A 17,544-nucleotide genomic window follows, 5' to 3' on the forward strand; every position below is an offset into this window, starting at 1 on the left:
GCAGAAGAATGAATAAATAATGTCAACATATTCACACAGTTGAATAACATGGAGCAAAGCCAAATGACCACACAGGACACATACCAGGCCTTTGGAATAGTATTTATTGGAGGAAACCAACGAATATAGGAGCAGCAGCAGGTTTGGAAGTCCCTTATGGCTCATTCCATTTAGAGTCAGCATATAGAAATGAGACCCTGATCCTTGCATGAATATGACTATGTAGTATCTCCTACACAACTCCCTTCCTCATCACTACCAATGAGGAAGGTTGTTTCTTCACAAAGCTAGAGGTCTGAGAAGCCACAGAATGGCTGGCTGGATGAGGGTTGTGATCCAATAGCAGCATGACATGGCAGAACAATGGCTTCTAGCCCTATCCCACCACTTCGTTCACACACATATATATATCAAACATACACAGAAGAGGCTGTCAAGACTAGGGGCAAAAGACCATGTTTTGGTATGGCAGACAAGTGGCCCGATCAGCATTCTAGTAGAACTGATTTTTCTAAGCATTTGGCTGTAGATAGTTTCTGTGGAGCTCAAAGGCCAACTCCTTTCCCAGGAGGCCACCCAGAAGAGAATATTGGGCAAGTTAACGCTTATTTCTCAACCATTGTAGTTCTTCACCTCTAATCTCTAGGTGGCCTCTATACATCATACCCCATTCCATCAGTAATACATACCATTACAGTTTGTAGGAAACCTTGGAGAATGGTTCTCAAACTTCAGCTGTTTCAGAATCACCTGGAAGACTTATCTGCAGATTGCATATCCATGAAGGACCCTGAGAACTTGCATTTCTGAGAGTTCTCAAGTGATGCTAATGTTGCTTGTGTAGGAACCACACTTTGAAAATCACTGGAATATGGAAAGCCATAAATAGCTGTTCCTTAAACCAGGGGCTGAGGGAGCTCAGACTCAGACAAGAAAAAGAGGTACCCGTTTGGGATGCACTAAATAACCATACTGCCTTTTCCCATATGCAGAATATTGATAATTCTACTTGCCACTAATTGTGATCTATAAATAATAGGAATTATTGATTAGGGCAGAGACAGCTGCTGTCAGATTATGAAGATCAGTTTTGTGGCCTAAATCCATTTTGGTTAAAATCACAACAATAATAAATGAAAATAAAACCACTCTGGCTAAGGAGTCCAGGCTAATCTGCTGGATGGCTAGAGTGATCTCATTAGCTATTTAGCCTAGCATAACTGGTAGATTTTCTATCAGCTTCATATATCTCTACTCAGGAATAAGACTATGATGTCTCCTAGTCCTTTCTCCTCACTACCCACTGGGAAGTCTTCTCCTTTACATTTAGGCCAGGTGGTGGCAATGGGGGACCTGAGAATCCCAGAAAACATTAAATAGTTGGATTATCACCTCAGGGTTATAGGTCATGATTACTGGAGGCAAACAGGTGAAGGCCATTTAACCACAGAGGAAAACAGCCTAGGTGGAACATATTATCCAGTCCAGAGTTGTGTGTGTGTGTGTGTACACGCAAGCTCACATTGTGTGCAGTTAAGACCAATATTCATAGTTACAGTGCTTTAATAAAGCCTAACCAAAGCCTATGGAACTACTCCCAAGCCTTTTCCAATGACCAAGAATCCTATGTCATCCCAGGAAGTAGAGGAAGAGCCAGACATGGAACCCAAGAGTCCATTACTGACAGTTTCATAGGCTGGTGGTGGGTAGTATGATTCAGTAGAGTAGGATAGGAAACACGCAGCAGGTAAATGTTAGAAAACACTGGAGTGCTTCCAAGTCACCCTTGCTACATCCAGTAACTGATGACTGATCCAGCATTATGAGAGATTCGCAAAGGAGCCAATTGTCAATAAGAGATGCCTAGAAGAATGCAATAGCCTGGGTGATGATTCTCTTGAAGGGATCCAAGTATAAGATAGGATATACTTCCTCCAAATGTCTCCCATGGTTTCAGGTAGTCCCTTATTTCTGGCACTAGGCTTCTTCTGAAAATATCTATAACATCTGGCCCAGCACCATAACCTTAACAGGACCCAGGAGTAGTCCCATCACCACCAATCTCCTTCTTCAATGGTTCCACAGTAGTTAGACTGCATTTACTTATACCTACAGGTGAGGACACCTTGCACAGTGTCCACATGGCAGGTATACAATAACATCAAATGCAGGATAAACATATTAGTGTGACCTCAGTTGAGTTGGTCACCACCCAGCCAGCCTCATGGCTCTAGTAGTGCCTTTAAGTTGGTGTTTGCCTAGTCTTTTTAATTTTTTTTAATGTTTATTTATTTTTGAGAGAAAGACAGACAAACAGAGCATGAGCAGGGGGAGGGGCAGAGAGAGAGGGAGACATAGAATCTGAAGCAGGCTCCAGGCTCTGAGCTGTCAGCACAGAGCCCAATGTGGGGCTTGAACTCGTGAACCACAAGATCATGACCTGAGCCAGTCAGATGCTTAACCAACTGAGCCACCCAGGCACCCCTGCCTACTCTTGATATAGTGTACAGAGGTATGGAAAGGAATACCTGGGTTCAGGTCCCTGCACTATAGTTATACTACTCCAGTTATTTCCCCTTCCCCTAATTCCTGTGTCCTTAACAGATGGCGGAGAGCAGATAGACCCTTCCAGGATATGCTGGGCAGAATTCTAAGATGACCCAGGGTGACTGGATGGCTCAGTCAGTTAAGCATCCAACTCTTGATTTTGGCTCAGGTCATGATTTCCCAGTTCATGAATTCAAGCCCAGCATCGGGCTTTGCACTGACAGTGCAGAGCCTGCTTGTGCTCTTTCTCAAATAAATAAACAAACCTTTTTAAAATTTTTTTAATGTTTATTTTTGAGAGAGCGAGAGAGAGAGAGAGAACAGGGGAGGGGCAGAGAGAGGGAGACACAGAATCTGAAGCAGGCTCCAGGCTCTCAGCTGTCAGCACAGAGCCTGACGTGGGGCCCGAACCCACAAACTGTGAGATCATGACCTGAGCCAAAATCGGATGTTTAACCGACTGAGCCACTCAGGTGCCTCAAATAAATAAACATTTAAAAAATTAAAAAAGAAATTCTAAGATGCCCCTGCTATGGTCTGAATGTATCCCTTCCAATTCTTTTGTTGAAATCCTAATGCTCAAAATGATGGTATGAAGAGGTGGGGGCTTTGGAGGTACTTAGGTCATGGGTGGGGGGCCCTCATGAATGGGATTAGTGCTTTTAGAAAAGAGACCCCATAGAGCTCCCTAGTCTCTCCTGCCATATGAGGACACAGCAAGAAGTTAGCAGTCTGCAACCTGGAAGTGGGCCTTCACAAGGATCCAAACATGCTGACACCATGATATTGGACATCTCAGCCTCGAGAACTATGAGAAATAAATTTGTTGTTTATAAGCTACCCGGTGTATGGCATTTTGTTATAGCAGCCCGAATGGACTAAGCCCCCCAAGATTCCCAGCCTTTGGTGTACATAACTTCTAGTTTCTCCAATCAAACAGGAATCTAGGTACTGTCGTGAAGGGTTTTGCAGATGTAATTAATTTCTGAAATTAGCTGACCTTAAGACAGGGTGATTATCTAAATAAGCCTGACCTAATCACATGAGCCCTTTAAAAGCAGAGTTTTCTCTGGCTGGTTGCCGAAGTGAAAGTCGGAGAAATGTGCTCTGGCTAATCTGGAATAAAGCAAATATTTGTTTTGTGAATTGTCTATGGGGGCCGTGGGGCAAAAAACGGTAGGCAGCCTCTAGGAGCTGAGAGTTGTCCTTGGCTGACAGCTCGAAAGAAAATGAGGACTTCAGTCCTACAACTACAAGGAAATGAATTCTGCCAACAACTAGTGAGCCTAGAAGAGGACTTCAAGTTCTGGATGAACTACAGCCCTGGCCAATACCTTGATTCCAGCTTAATGAGACTCTGAGCAAAATATCAAGCCATGCTGTGCTCAAACATTTGACCTATAGAAACTGAGATAATTTGTGTTGTACTGAGCCACATTTGTGGTAATTTGTTATGTAGCAATTGAAAACTAACACACAAGATAGATGCTTATGGTATCCATGGAGAATTAAATAAGCAGCAATTGTCTATGACTAGAGAGTTTCAGAGTTCTCTTGCCTCCACATTCTGCAGGCAATAAAAGGCATGGAAATATGCTGTTAAGCTGTCTGGGTATGAAGAATGTTCTATTATCTGAGTGGATGTTTAGATATCCCAGTAGTAAACAGTCATGCCTATACTGCTTAAATAGAGTGTTGGAAAGTTTGCAGGACAGGCAATACTTCTGTTTTAACACCCAACTATCAGACAATCCCAAGATTCTAAGATTCCAGAGGGGCAATCAGCTAACAACTCCTCAGGCTTCATCAGACTAACCAGTTTACCACTGCAAGCTCAAAGTGGAAGGTATAAATAACACTCCTGTCTTCTGATGGGCTGTACCATCACCTAGCATTCTATGTCACACATAAGCAATGCCACTGTACTTGTACGCTCAGTAACTGCATGTAGGACCTCCAGTACCTTTGTACTTTTTTTTTTTCCCATAAGACAACATTGGGGATCACCAACTTTTTCATTTTTTTTTTTTACATTTTTTTTTTAATTCTAAATATAATTTATTGTCAAGTTAGCTAGCATACAGTGTGTAGTGTGCTCTTTGTTTCAGGACTAGATTCCCATGATTCATCACTTACATGCAACACCCAGTGCTCATCCCAACAAGTGCCCTCTTCAATGCCCATCACCCATTTTTCCCTCCCCTCCCTTCAACCCTCAGTTTGTTCTCTGTATTTAAGAGTCTCTTATGGTTGGCTTCTCTCTGTTTGAAACTGTTTTTTTCCCCTTCCCTTCCCCCATGGTCTTCTGTTAAGTTTCTCAAATTCCACATACGATGAAAACATATGCTATCTGTCTTTCTCTGACTTATTCCACTCTTCACTTTTGACCCCTTGGTCTAAAAGTCATACCACATAGCACTATAAAAGCTGTCAGCTCACTTAGTCCCCACGGGAGTTCCTCCACCTGGAGGTGGGGATGAGTGTGTGATGATAAACTTTCTGTGTCAATTTCACTGGGCCATGGGATGCCCAGTGTCTGGTTAAACATTACTTCTGGGTGTGTCTGTAAGGGTATTTCCAGAAGGGATTAGCATATGACTTGGTGGACAGGGTAAAGCTGATGACCCTGCTTGGGTGGGCATCGTCAAATTAGCTGAAGGTCTGAATAGAACAAAAAGGTGGAGTGGGTTGCTCTCTGCCTGACTGTTGAGCTGGGACACCAATCTTCTCCTGCCCTGGGTGCTCCTGGTTCTTGCGTGTCAGACTTTGGAATCTACACCACTGGCTCTCTGGCCCTCAGGCCTGTGAACTACACCCCAGCCTTCATGGGCCTCCAACTTGCAGATGTGGGTCATGGGACTTCTCAGTTTCCACAACTGTCTGAGTGAATACCTTGTAATATATAAACAGTTCTCTTAATTTATATTTAAAAAAAAAGTGTTAAGAGGAATGAATACACATTGAAGTACATGGTGGTAAAGGTAACTTAATCTCAGATGGTTCAAAGAGAAAAATATATATATATTTTATAATATATATTTTAAGTTTTCTTACAAGTTTGAAATTATTTTAAAATAAAAAATTAGATGAGCACTGGGTGTCGTATGGAAACCAACTTGACAATAAATTTCATATTTTAAAAAATAGAATAAAATAATAAAAATAAAAAATTAGAAAAGAAAGGAAAAGGGCAAAGAAGGAAGGCATACTCCAAGTGGAATATTTTCATCTCCTTTTATTGAAGGAAATAAAACTTGTGCTACAGAGGCAGTGGTACCTCAGAGCATGACAAGGTAGCCAATGGGACTGACATGACAAGCCACAATGCTGGCCAGGGGTCCTATCATAGTGGGAGGACCAAAACCACAAAGATAGCAGGAGGTAGCAAACATCCCCAACACCCAGTGCAAGCATTTCCATTTGCAGAGAGCTTGGCCATGCATTGTAAAAACAGGGTCCCTTCACAGCCGGCAGAGTATCTTATCAGGTTGCCAAATCCATCCAAAACTAACATGTAGTTTCACATTTCGAGGTCCTTCCCTCTGACCCAAAGATTCAGGCCATCAGAAGATCTAAGTTAATCTTTCAGCTCCTTATTCCAGATGGAAAAAGAAGCTGAGTTCTCAAAACAACACATAGGTACAGCAGGACAGGTGCTGATACCTGACTTTGTTCTAAAAGCAGCTACATTTTTTCCCCTGACTTCTCACACTGTTCTCACCCAGCATGTGCCTTGGGAAACCTCTCAATGTTCTAAACAAGGACAGAATTGGGGCAGCAGCCTAGGGGATGTAGGGAATCAAAAGCTGCTACATAGCCAAGACCATTTCACAAGAAATAGCACAGGGAACACTACTGGGTGAAGATCCTCCCAAATAGCTGCTAGAAGCATACACAAAGAGAAAACATGGTAGCTCTCTCTCCCATATCAGGATCAGCTGCGCCAAAGCCATGGTCCAGGAAGATGAGCCATTTCACATCCCTGGCAGATTATCAACCCTCATGGCATTCCTCCAGCAGTTCCAATTTTCAAGTACAACAGGTGTTTGGGCAGTTCAGTCAAAGAAAAGCAAGCACTAAAGAAGTCTCAACTGATTACAAATTGATAATGTTACAAAGCCAAAAATTATAGAGTCAAGAACTGACTGGCAGGTGAGAGATGGAGGGGATGGGAAAAGGAGTCCATGGGTTTATTCAAAGAAGCCCTTGATGGTAAACCACCCTCACATCCATGAATTGGGAGGAAACTCCTTATTTAGAAATGGACATCATCTCATTAGTCAGTTGCGGTTCTCTTCAATGCTGGACACATAGTGCTCAGGGATCAAAGACATGAGAGCGCTAGACCAGGAAATGGGAGGAGCAAGGCAAGGAAGAGAGGGCATCAGGGGCTTGAATTTCTAAAATGAGCATTTATTTCACAGAAGTCTTGGCACAATGAGGCTGGGGCAAGCGTGGTTTTAGTGATTGTTCTTGGTTGCCTCCTTTGCTGCAGCAATCAGTGGAGTGAGGCTGGAAAGGGGCTTGGCAATCTTCAGGAACTGATGCTAGAAAGGAAAAAAAGAGCAAAAGACACATGACTATTTACCATTCTTCCTCAGTAACCATTATAATATGTTAATAAGGCTATCCATGTTTGCACAAGGCTCTGTCTGGAAAGCTTCAGGTCATCCCCGAGTTGAAGAACATCTTTAAAAGGTAACAAACCATTTTAGAAAACTGACAGTATCTACCTACCACTCAAACACACATCTCTGCTATATCCCAGCATTTCCACTCACAGGTATATTTCCAACAGAAAAGAGTTTGTGTATCCACCAAAAGACACACACAAGAATGTTCATAGTCACTTTACTTACAATAGTCATAACTGGCCATTTGCAACAACGTGGATGGAACTAGAGTATATTAATAGCAAAATAAGTCAGACAAAGACAAATATCATATGATTTCACTCATATGTGGAATTTAGTAAACAAAACAGATGAACAGAGAGGAAGAGAAGCAAAAATAAGATAAAAACAGAACGGGTACAACCAAAAGAGACTCTTAAATACAGAGAACAAACTGAGGGTGGCTGGCGGAGTGTTGGGTGTGGGGATGGGCTAAATGGGTGATGGACATTAAGAAGGGCACTTGTTGGGAGGAGCAGTGGGTATTATATATAAGTGATGAATCACTAAATTCTATTCCTGAACTCATTATTACACTACATGTTAACTAATTTGAATTTAAATAAAATATATACATATATATAATATATATTTTTTAAAAAGAATATTTTAAATAAATATTTAAAAAATAGTCATAACTAAAAAGAACCCAAATGTCCAAGAGAATGAAAGAATGAATGTGATATTTATATAATACTATACAGAAAATTACACAGCAATTCAAAAGAATGAATAATTGGGGCACCTGGGTGGCTCAGTCCGTTGAGCGACTGACTTCAGCTCAGGTCATGATCTCACGGTTTGTGAGTTCAAGCCCCGTGTCGAGCTCTGTGCTGACAGCTCAGAGCCTGGAGCCTGCTTCAGATTCTGCATCTCCCTCTCTCTCTGCCCCTCCCCCACTCATGCTATGTCTCTCTCTGTCTCAGAAGTAAACATTAAAAATATAATAAAATAAATAAAGAAAAGAATGAATAATTGATACGCTGACAACAGGATGAATCCCATAGACACTATGATGAGTGAAAGAAGCCAGGCACAAGTTTTCATATTGTATGATTCCATTTTATATTAGGTAAGACTCAACTATGGTGATAATACAGACAAAATTCAACAGGAGCTCAGTAAGCAGATTTTTAAGCTAAGCCTATGTGTAGTTTTAACAGATTGAGGAACAGCCTCAGGGAATAGCTTGAGCAAAGGCCCAGGGATGAAAGAGGTTAGGGAAGTAGGAATAGAAGTTGAGTGTAGGTAAGTTGTAGGAGAGAGGCCTAGTAGTGCCTCACGTGCAAAAATGAAGCAAAAAAGACTTGGTTTAGTGATCCCTTGAATTTGGAGCTTCTCTGCTTAGGGACAGTTACCTGCAGCAGCTCTTTAGCTGAACCTCTCTTCTCCACATCCATCTCAAGACAGCGGTTCAGAAAGTCCCGGAAAAAAGCTGATAGCTTCTCTGGGTTCTGAAGCTCCGGGGTCCCATTGGTGGCAATGAGGTACAAGGCCTGGCAATACAAATGAAGAATCACCGTAGGCTCCAGCTGGGGTTCTCTCCTAGTCCCCACACTTGCCCTCTAGAAATATGGTCGGCTGCCATAGACCATATGGTTGGCTTTCCAGAGACTGGAAAGAATATGACCTAAGGATCTTATTTAACATTTAAAGGCCATGTGATCATGTGCAAGTCAGTGAGTTTCCAAATTCCTCATCTGTAAAAACAGGGATGATAATAGTGCCTATCTAGATCTATATCATATGTCTGTAAATATAAAACAAGATAGTATATTGGAAAGCACTTTATAAACTTATGAAGTGTGTTCCAGACCCATGGCTTTATTATTATTCTTGATTATAGAACTAAGGGGCTTATTATTCATTTAGCCTGAAGAATTAAACACCTGCCCATTTGCTGGAGGAAATTATTCCTGATGCCTTGGCACCTGAGTCATCTAAGAACTGATTTCTTCTAACAGAGAGGAATATAAAAAGGAAATGTCTGTGAAGCAACAATCTGTTTCCCTGTTGCCTCCCAGTTCCCCTAACATGGAGCATCTTATGGGATAAGTTAAAAAAACAAGACAAAACAAAACAAAACAAAACAGTCCTTTTCAAGCACTGAGCACTTTAATTCACAAAGTATTTACACAAACACTACCTCATTTAATGACCACAATAATAAATCTGGATAATGGGCTAGGCAAGAATCATCCCCATTTCACAAATAAGGTCCAGAAACATAAAGGGATATGCCAAGTATCAACTTAATCATATGAGCTTCTGTTCTCTGATTCTAATCGCAGTCTTATTTCCATCACACCCTACCAGTCATCATTTTCAAGGCTACTGGAAGATGGGGGAAGATGAGTAGTATGTGGATTCAGAGACCAAAGCTGGGACCTTCAGGCAGTTTCAGTTTGGTACACTGAAGCACTTTCCAATAATCAGAGCTACCCAAGAGGTATCCAGTTAAGAGTGGAGGACCACCTACCAAAAACGCACAGAGAATTCCTGCACTGGAGGGGAGGTTGGGAAAAATAAGAAAATAAAAGCAATCAGAATAATTCTCCTAATGCAAATTGGTGCAGCCGCTCTGGAAAGCAGTGTGGAGGTTCCTCAGAAAATTAAAAATAGACCTACCCTATGACCCAGCAATAGCACTGCTAGGAATTTATCCAAGGGACACAGGAGTACTGATGCATAGGGGCACTTGTACCCCAATGTTCATAGCAGCACTCTCAACAATAGCCAAATTATGGAAAGAGCCTAAATGTCCATCAACTGATGAATGGATAAAGAAATTGTGGTTTATATACACAATGGAATACTACGTGGCAATGAGAAAAAATGAAATATGGCCTTTTGTAGCAACGTGGATGGAACTGGAGAGTGTGATGCTAAGTGAAATAAGCCATACAGAGAAAGACAGATACCATATGGTTTCACTCTTATGTGGATCCTGAGAAACTTAACAGGAACCCATGGGGGAGGGGAAGGAAAAAAAAAAAAAAAAAAAAGAGGTTAGAGTGGGAGAGAGCCAAAGCATAAGAGACTGTTGAGAACTGAGAACAAACTAAGGGTTGATGGGGGGTGGGAGGGAGGAGAGGGTGGGTGATGGGTATTGAGGAGGGCACCTTTTGGGATGAGCACTGGGTGTTGTATGGAAACCAATTTGACAATAAATTTCATATATAAATAAAAAAAAAATAAAAAAAAAATAAATAAATAAATAAAAAAAAAAAAGAAAAGAATAATTCTCCTATTTGCCCATGACCAAAATTACCAACATACATCTGTATTCATATACTCTGCCTTCCCTCTCTTATTGCAATGGATAAACTGTCCATACTCTAATCTAATACTCTTTACTTCAATACTTGATCCAACCCCTCTCATCAACTTAAGGACATCACTCCTACAGATGTCACTTCTCTCTTGGACATGACCACTTTCCTCCTTTGCACTATATTATTGCTATCCCCACACAAACATGATGTAATAATATCTTTAAAAAAAAAAACACCTAAACTAAACCCTCCCTCAACTCTACTTCTAGTTCCTGCTCCATTTCTTTTTTCTCTTAAGAGCAAAACTCCTTAAACAACAACAACAATTGCTTTCACATGCCATCTCATCAACTTCTCCCATTCTGGTGGATTTACTCTAATTAGGCTATCATTTCATTACCATCACTCCACTGACTGTCAAGCTCATCACTAACCTCCACATTGGCAAATATAATGTGTATTTCTCAACTTTATCTCATACAATCAGTGACATTTGACACAGCCAATGTCCTTCTCCAAAGAACACAGTTCTTCTCCAAACACTTTGTTCTCTTGGCCTCCGGAACACACTTCTCTCAGTTCTAGAAAGGCCATTCCTTGGTCTACTTTGCTAGTTCCTCCAAACTGTAAACATGAGAGTACCCAGGGCTCAGTACTCAAACCTTACTCCCTAGGTGAGTGATCGCATCAATCATTTCGTTCCAATGCTTTAAATAAACCAACTATATACTACTTCCTGATAAATTTGTATTTATAGCTCTGACCTCTCACCATTAAACTCCAGACTCCTATGCCCAACTCTGTGCGACATCTCTACTTGGATGTCTAATAAACATTTCAAATTAACACATTAAAAACAAACTCTATTATCCAATTTTACCTGCTCTTCGACCTTCCCAGTAAATGGCAACTGAACTTTTTCAGCAATTAAGGCCCAAAATCTCATAGGCATTATTGATTCCTCTTTCTCTGATATCTAATTCACCTTGTCAGCTGTATGTTCAAGATATTTCCTGAGTCTAACCACTCTTCATGCCACCAACATAGTCCAAGCTACCACTCTTACCTGAATGATTATAACAGTATTTCAGACTCTGCTTTCCATGAAAGCAGCCAAAATGGTTAATTCATAACATAAATTACATCATACTACTCCTCACCTCAAAATCCTTCAATGGCTTCCAATCTCTTACAGAATAAAAGCCAAGTTCTCAAGATGGTTACAAGGTCTGATTTGGTCCCCTCCTAGTTCTCTGACCTTGTCTACTATTCTCCTCCCCACTCACTCACTTAGGAACACTGCCCTCTTTGGTTTTTTCCTGGATACAAGTGTGTTCTCAAATCAAGTCGTTTATATACTTGATACCTGGGAAACTCTTGCATCAGATTAATTGCATGGCTTGCTCCTTTCTTCAGGTTTCTGCTCAAATAACTTATAAGGCAGGACTTCCTTCTCTACTCTAAATAAAATAGTACATTTCTCCCTCTTTCCCCATCACTCTCATAAGCCCTTTACTCAGCTTTATTTCATAGCACTTACCCTCTGTTACTATTTATTAATTTCTTCATTGCCATTAGAACAGTTTCTTTTACATGGCAGGAACTCAAATAATTGTTGAATAAATGAGTGACTGTGAATATCTCTTTTCTTTAAATCCAATAGTGCCTAGTTTTATCTAGAAGAGACAGATCCAGGTTGAAAACTGTAGGGAATAGCCTGAGTCTCATTTCCTGGGACTAAAGACAATAGCCCAAACATCTTGAAATGGGACTAGTAACACTCACTCTGAGAGGATTTTCATTGAGGTATGGGGGCTCCCCTTCAATCATTTCAATGGCCATGATGCCCAGGGACCAGATGTCAACCTTGGGCCCATAGGCTTTCCGTGTCACAACCTCTGGTGCCATCCAGTATGGGGTTCCCACCATGGTGCTCCGTTTGCTCTGCTCTGGGGTGATCTGGGCACAGAATCCAAAGTCAGCTAGAAAAAGAAAAGAAAAGAAAGAATGCACGTATATTTAGGGTACACCTTCCATAAGTATTGACTATGTGCCTATCCCTAGCTGTCAAGCTCTGCCTAGCTCCCAGCCACGGCAATCCCTTCTCTCTCCAGACCTGGAATCACATGACTGCCACCTTCACATCCAGCTCTTAGCCTGTCCTCTGTCTGACATTGAAAAGAAACAAGACAAACAAAAGAAATATCATCTCTGGCCTCCTACCCCTCCTCAAACTAGAAGAACTAGGCATTAGAGCCAAAGGTGCCCGTTTTGGCCTTGATTACTTGCCCCAATTCTGCTTTCTTCTTGAAATCCACACCCATGTCCCAGAATCTGGCAGTCTAGGTCCTTGTTTTATTTTCTGGGAATGAGTCCCAGACTTAAGCCCTAATCACCTACAAGTAGGAATGGCCCTGCTTTTATTAATTTCTCACCCTGTGCCCCTGGACAAAGACTGCTAACAATCTTCCCATAAGTTGCCCATCTGTAACACAGCTGTCTGTCTGGGCTACTGATCCTCACACTTTCGAACAAAATGTTCTGCTTATAGTTCATTCTTATTGTATTGCAATTAAATGTTTATTTAAATTGAGGCCTTTGATAGAAAAGGCTATGTCTTCCCACTCATTTTTTTATTCCCAGAGGGCCTAGGTATAATAGATATTTGATAAAAGTGTGCTGAATGAATGAATCAAAGAAACTACACTAATTTCTCCACTACTAGACTGAGAGCTACTTGAAGACAAGCAAAAGTATCCTTGGTGCCCATCACTGGACATAGCACACACTTGGCATTCAGTAAATTTCTTTTGGCTAAACATATAAATGGATGGGGGAAAAAAGAAATGACATCCTGCATAGTGCTGAGTACTATAAAGAGCTTGCATATCCCAGGAAACAGAGACATACCTCATTTTATTGCACTTCACTTTATTGCACATCACAGATTTTTACAAATTGAAGGTTTGTAGCAATTCTGTGATGAGCAAGTCTATCGGTGCCATTTTTCCAACAGCATTTACTCACTTCATGTCTCTGTGTTATATTTTGGTAATTCTCATAATATTTCTAACTTTTTCATTATAATTACATCTGTTATGGTGGTCTATGACCAGTGATCTTTGATGTTACTACTGTAATTGTGTTGGGGCATCACGAACTGCACCCATATAAGATGGTGAACTTATTTAAATCGATAAATGTCTATGTTCTGACTGCAGATGTGGTAGAAATAGCAAGAGAACTAGAATTACAAGTACAGCCTGATGATGTAACTGAATTAGTGCAATCTCATGATAAAACTTGAACAGGCAAGGAGTGGCTTCTCATTGATGGGCAAAGAAAAGTACTTCTTGACATGGAATCTACTCCTGGTGAAGATGCCATGAAGATCGTTGAAATGACACAAAGGATTTAAAATATTACATAAATTTAGTTGATAAGGCAGTAGCAGGGTTTGAGGGGACTGACTCCCATTATGAAAGCTGATCTACTGTGGGTAAAATGCTATCAAACAGCATTGCATGCTACAGAGAAGTTGTTCATGAAGTGGAAGAGAATCAGTCAATGCAGCAAACTTCATTATTGTCTTATTTTAAGAAACTGCCACAGCCACCCCAGCCTTCACCAACCACCACCCTGATCAGTGCACAGCCATCAACATCGAAGCAAGACTCTTCACAAAAACAAAGATTACAACTCACTGAAAGTTCAGATAATGGTTAGCAATTTTTAGCAAGAAAGTATTTTTTAATTAAGATATGTACATCGTTTTTTTGGACATAATGCTATTACACACTTAATCGACTTCAGTGTAGTGTAAACATAACTTTTATATGCACTGGGAAACCAAAAAATTCATTTGACTTGCTTTACTGCAATATTCGTTTTACTGCAATGGTCTGGAACTGACCGTCAATATCTCCAACATATGCCTGTAAGCGAAGACCCCTTGCTCAGTCTTGTAGCTACTATTATATGATTACCCTCCCCCAGGAGACAGGGTCCCATCAGGAAGAGAAGTATCTTCATTCCTACTCACTTAGCTTGACAGAACCATCCATTCCCAACAGGATATTGTCACTCTTGATGTCTCTGTGAATGACCTGGTTCGAATGCAGAAACTCCAAAGCCTGCAGGCACTATTGAAGTCGATGAGCAGAGGGAGAAAAAAAGGACTTATAATATGAAAACTTATAGAAAATCAACTAATCCAACCTCCTCATTTTATGACCAAGAAAGTGGGGGCCCAGTGAGTAAACAGAACTTGCTCCCAATCTGTGGTGGAGGCAGGTCTACAGCCTAATCTCCTGTCTCCTGGCTAAGCACTCTTCTAATTTGGTCCTGCTTTATGCCTTTCTTATAATATGCCTTACCATATCTTATTGTAATTATAGTACACCTTACAATAGTTTCCTTTTTTTAATGTTTATTTATTTTGAGAGAGAGAGAAAGCGAGAGCACATACGTGTGAGTGGGGGAGGGGCAGAGAGAGAGGGAGAGACATGGGATCCGAAGTGGGCTCAGCAGAGAGCCTGACCCAGGGCTCAAACCCATGAACCATGAGATTATGACCTGAGCTGAAGTCAGACACTCAACTGACAGAGCCACCCAGGCACCCCAATAGTTTTTAGGTACAAAAGTCCCTCCAATCCATTTTGGAGTTTTTTTGTTTTTTGTTTTTTTATCAAACATTAGATCCTTAACAAAGAAGCTGAGGCCCAAGAAAAACTACTGAGGAAGAATGGAAATGATTTTATAACGATAAAACCGGAGGAAAGTGACAAAGAGAGTCATATCTGAGACATATGAAAGTGATATTAGAAACAGTGAAGTTAGGGGGCACCTGAGTGGCTCAGCTGGTTAAATGTCCAACTCTTGATTTCAGCTCAGGTCACGATCTTACGTTTCATGGGATCCAGCCCCGTGCTGGCTCTGTGCTAACAGCACGGAGCCTGCTTGGGATAGTCTCTCCCCCCATCTCTCTTCCCCTCCCTCGTTCACATTCTCTCTCTTTCTCAAAATAAATAAATAAACATTAAAAAAAAAAGAAACTTATTTTAAAGAACAAGCAACAGTGAAGTTAGAAAACTCTTATTATTGGCAAGGAGATAATTTGTACTGTTTTGGGTATGTTAAATTTTATATACGTATAAGCATTTGCAGACAAATATTCAGTAGACAACTGAACATATGAGTCTTAAGTTATATATGGAGATATGGACTTGAGATAAATATTTGAGTCATTTGTGACCAGGTGATTTTTTTTTCAAGTTATAGTTATGGCTGCAACTGGCAAATGTTATAGAAGACAAAAGCAAGAAAAGACTCTTGGAAAACATCTATAATTAGCAGGCAGAGTGAATAACACAGAGGCTAATGGAACAATGAAAATGCCTGGTGCTGCCACTTCCTGACTAACGATACTAACATTCTAAACAAATCACTTACTCTCTCCAGGCTACTGTTTTCCCATCTGTAAAATGTGGGGATAAGAAAAAATAACCTCAGGTTTGCTACTAAATCTACTAGTTTAAGTCCATAACAAAAAGCTAACATTTTAGAAGCTTCTACCAACTGAAAAATACTAGAGATGCAAACCAACTGGAAAATACTACTTCAATGTTTTCAAATTAATACTTCACTTTCTAAGAACATACCAATGGCTAAATTAAGAACAAACCAATATTCAGAAGCAGGTTTTGCCTAAAAAAGTAAGAGTTGCTTTCCTTAGGAGGCTGGAGACCCTGATTTCTGGATGTCAAAAATTATGATAAAAAAATAACTTTGAGAAATTAGAACCCTCATACATTGTTTGTAGGAATATCAAAAAATACAGCCACTTTGGAAAACAGTTTGGCCATTTCTTTTTTTTTTTAATTTTTTTTTTCAACGTTTATTTATTTTTGGGACAGAGAGAGACAGAGCATGAACGGGGGAGGGGCAGAGAGAGAGGGAGACACAGAAATGGAAACAGGCTCCAGGCTCTGAGCCATCAGCCCAGAGCCTGACGCGGGGCTCGAACTCACGGACCGCGAGATCGTGATCTGGCTGAAGTCGGACGCTTAACCGACTGCGCCACCCAGGCGCCCCCAGTTTGGCCATTTCTTAAGCAAGTACACCGAGTTGCTATATGACCAGAAGTTCCACTCCTAGGCTTATACCCAAGAGAAATGAAAACAGACATCCAACCAAAAATTTGTACAAGTACATATGTTATTATTCATAATAGCCAAAAAGTGGAAATGACCCAAATGTCCATTGATTGATGAATGATAAATAAATGGAATCTTATTTGTTAATAAAAAGAATGAAGTACTAATGTACATTATAACATGGATGAACTTTCAAAATATTATACTAGGGAAAAGAAGCCATTTCCATTTATATTAAATGTCCAGAACAAGTAAATCTATAGAGACAGAAAATAGATTAGTGGTTGCATAGTGTTGGGGGGGAGGGGTCAAGAAATGGGGTGGTGGGGCAGTGCCTACTAATGAATGGGTAAGGAGTTTTTTTGGGGGGGAGGCGTGATGAAAATATTTTAAAATTGATTATGGTGATGGTTGTGTAACTCAATAAGCTAAATATCATTAAATTATATACTTTTTAATGGATGAATTATATGGTATGTGAATTATATCTCAATAAAACTATTTTTTAAAAGAGGGATGATCTCTTAGAACTTAAAGATAATAGTAATGTCACCTATTTATGCAACATTAAAAAAATTTTTAAGTGCTTTTTGATCCATATGGCGCCCCTAACGTATATACAGGGTGAATTCCCATTTTAAAGATATATAAACTGAAGCAAATTGATTTCCCTAAGCACACATATCCATGTATCCTCAATCAGTGCAAGTTAGCTCCTGGGGTAAGTGAAAAATATTTTAGATATTACAGTGGTTTGTGGCTTCCCAAAGGGCCACAATACATAAACAGATATGCAGTATATCTATGGTATTAATATTTCATGGGGGGGAATGGGATTAGGAAAAAATGTCTTAAAAGGCTCCCTCAGGGAGAGATAATAATAATTAAAAAAAG

General features: G+C 40.4%; 1 protein-coding gene across 4 annotated transcripts in view; it reads right to left on the bottom strand.

Annotated features, from left to right (window-relative positions):
• Positions 1-5,764: 5,764 nt before the first annotated feature.
• The window catches only part of PAK1 (p21 (RAC1) activated kinase 1), a 158,033-nt gene continuing 146,253 nt past the window's right edge, over positions 5,765-17,544 (bottom strand). For all 4 annotated transcript variants that reach the window (XM_086678391.1, XM_086678389.1, XM_086678390.1 and 1 more), the window contains exons 12-15: positions 14,538-14,637; positions 12,281-12,477; positions 8,579-8,716; positions 5,765-7,094 (exon numbers count right to left, since the gene is read on the bottom strand). In XM_086678391.1, the coding sequence (XP_086534517.1) occupies positions 7,008-7,094; positions 8,579-8,716; positions 12,281-12,477; positions 14,538-14,637 (522 nt within the window). In that variant the 3' untranslated portion in view covers positions 5,765-7,007. The remainder of the gene's footprint in view (positions 7,095-8,578; positions 8,717-12,280; positions 12,478-14,537; positions 14,638-17,544) is intronic.

This window comes from Puma concolor, chromosome D1 (assembly GCF_028749965.1).
Source record: "Puma concolor isolate L17-30 chromosome D1, mPumCon1.1.hap2, whole genome shotgun sequence".
Lineage (NCBI taxonomy): Eukaryota > Metazoa > Chordata > Mammalia > Carnivora > Felidae > Puma > Puma concolor.